Source organism: Sinocyclocheilus rhinocerous, unplaced genomic scaffold (assembly GCF_001515625.1).
Source record: "Sinocyclocheilus rhinocerous isolate Xijiao unplaced genomic scaffold, SAMN03320098_v1.1 scaffold11, whole genome shotgun sequence".
NCBI classification, from domain to species: Eukaryota; Metazoa; Chordata; class Actinopteri; order Cypriniformes; family Cyprinidae; genus Sinocyclocheilus; species Sinocyclocheilus rhinocerous.
Genome location: NW_015625587.1, coordinates 1,902,988 through 1,904,842, shown reverse-complemented (window position 1 = coordinate 1,904,842; position 1,855 = coordinate 1,902,988). Strand labels below are relative to the sequence as shown.

Below are 1,855 nucleotides of genomic sequence, written 5' to 3'. Positions count from 1 at the left end.
ATAGTACATCGATGACGTGTCGGTGTCTATTAAATTATTCATGAGACTGCGTGTTCTTATCCTATGAGAAGACGCTTCGCTTAATTATTCACAACAGCATGTGTTGATTTGCTATGACAGACGTTTCAGACTGTGAGATGACATCGCACACATTAACTGAGAGAAACGTTCATGGATCGAAGAAGAGTGTTTGTTTTTGCTTTGTAATAAGAGTTCGGCACAAACGCGATTCATTGACTTGGTGAGCATAACCGTTTTTACAGCTCTGTGACGCAACCCGTTAAAAGGCTTATATAAACGCACAGAATAAGCCTTAAAAGTTCTCAGAGGTGCAACAGCGCGGTCATATATATGTTTTCGATGCAGAGTTTTTAACTCGATGGGAGCGAAATGAAACCGTCTGAACGCGAAGCTGAGTGTGTTGTCTGTCTCCCCTCTTCCCCCTCCTCCGCTGCGCACCACGCCCACTTTTTTAGCATTTTTTAAAACTGTGGTGAGAACTAACCAGTGCTGAAACGGGGGGTTTCATGACCCTTTAAATATCTAGCTTTTTCTAAACACAGGCTTCCCAGCAGTCTTTTAGCATGCTGTCGCTGCTGTCAAGAACACATTCGCCAAATCCCATTCATGCAATCCCATCTTTTTTTAACTCTCAGACTGACATTATGCATCACTGTAGCAGAGGCATCACTGAACCCAGATGTCAGAAAATAGCTCAGCCTTAAAGTTTGCACTGCAAAAGCAGAGCTTTTGAAGCAAGACACCATCACTCTCCATTTTCAGAGATCATAGGCTGAGTTGAAGACAATAATGGAGTCATGATAAGTGAAAAAAGCCCATCTTCAAACTGGTGGTTTAGTCAATGATATGATGGGTACAGCGCGGACGGGCCTCCTCCATTATGATTGGTGGATCGCCCAGTAGTAAATCTTCATCCCCCAATGCAGAGCTCAGTTCTGAGTTCACAAAGTTGGGGATGTTAAAATGCGCCAGGAGCGTCGCCTCTCGTTCTGCCCTGGTCTCCATGACCATATTTTGCACGACTAGTCCGACCGTTTCCACCTGGTCTCTGGAGTCGCCGCTGCCCGTACGTCCGTGGGCAGCACCAGCAGTGGCCCTGCCTCCTTCTCGCTCCTCTTCATTAATGTAACACTGAAAAAGAGACCGGGACTCTTCCAGCAATGGGCGAGAGAGACCCGTTCGGGCGTCTGCCTCACTTTGGCGACCCAGACCCTCGGCGCAGCTTGTGAGACGCATTCGTTTCTCATAAGGCTCCGCCACCCTGCGGGATTGAGACAGGAGTGTTGAACTCAAAACCTCATCAGCAGGTTTAAACAGCTTTATTTCCCTTTTCTAACAGAGGTGAAATGAGCACCGTTGCTTCCGGAGTGTGGGAGTACCCTCATCTTATATTCTATCCTCCTACTGTGTCTGAGTGTGTGTGTGTGGGAGCACATATTCCTATCCTCTCTTTTCAATGATCTTGAGTGTAAGAGGTTTCTGCTGGTCTGTGTTAATGGATGACTCACATCTGTAGAGCAGTTTAATTAAAAGAGCACTAAACAGACTGTCAGCCCGGCCCCTGAGCTATGCAACTGCTCCATTAGACCAGAGGATGGGGACTAATAGTGCTTTACTATTATAACGGAGTGTAATTATATGCAATAAACAATAAACGCCCTTAAAATTATTTGTCCAATACATTTGAATGTACAAAGAGGGCATTATTGAACATTAATTTGCTTTTAAATGAATTCTGGTTAGCTACCAGAACACAGACAGAGATAATTGGTGTTTTTGTGCATGGGCATGCATATGGGTGCATTTGTGTAATAAACATGAGCATGCGACAAGA

General features: G+C 45.1%; 1 protein-coding gene across 1 annotated transcript; it reads right to left on the bottom strand.

The window, feature by feature from the left end:
- Positions 1–855: 855 nt before the first annotated feature.
- On the bottom strand, positions 856–1,257 carry LOC107756036 (melanocortin-2 receptor accessory protein 2A-like). Its single transcript, XM_016573016.1, has one exon. The coding sequence runs from the start codon at positions 1,255–1,257 to the stop codon at positions 856–858; it is 402 nt and encodes a 133-aa protein (XP_016428502.1).
- Positions 1,258–1,855: the final 598 nt, after the last annotated feature.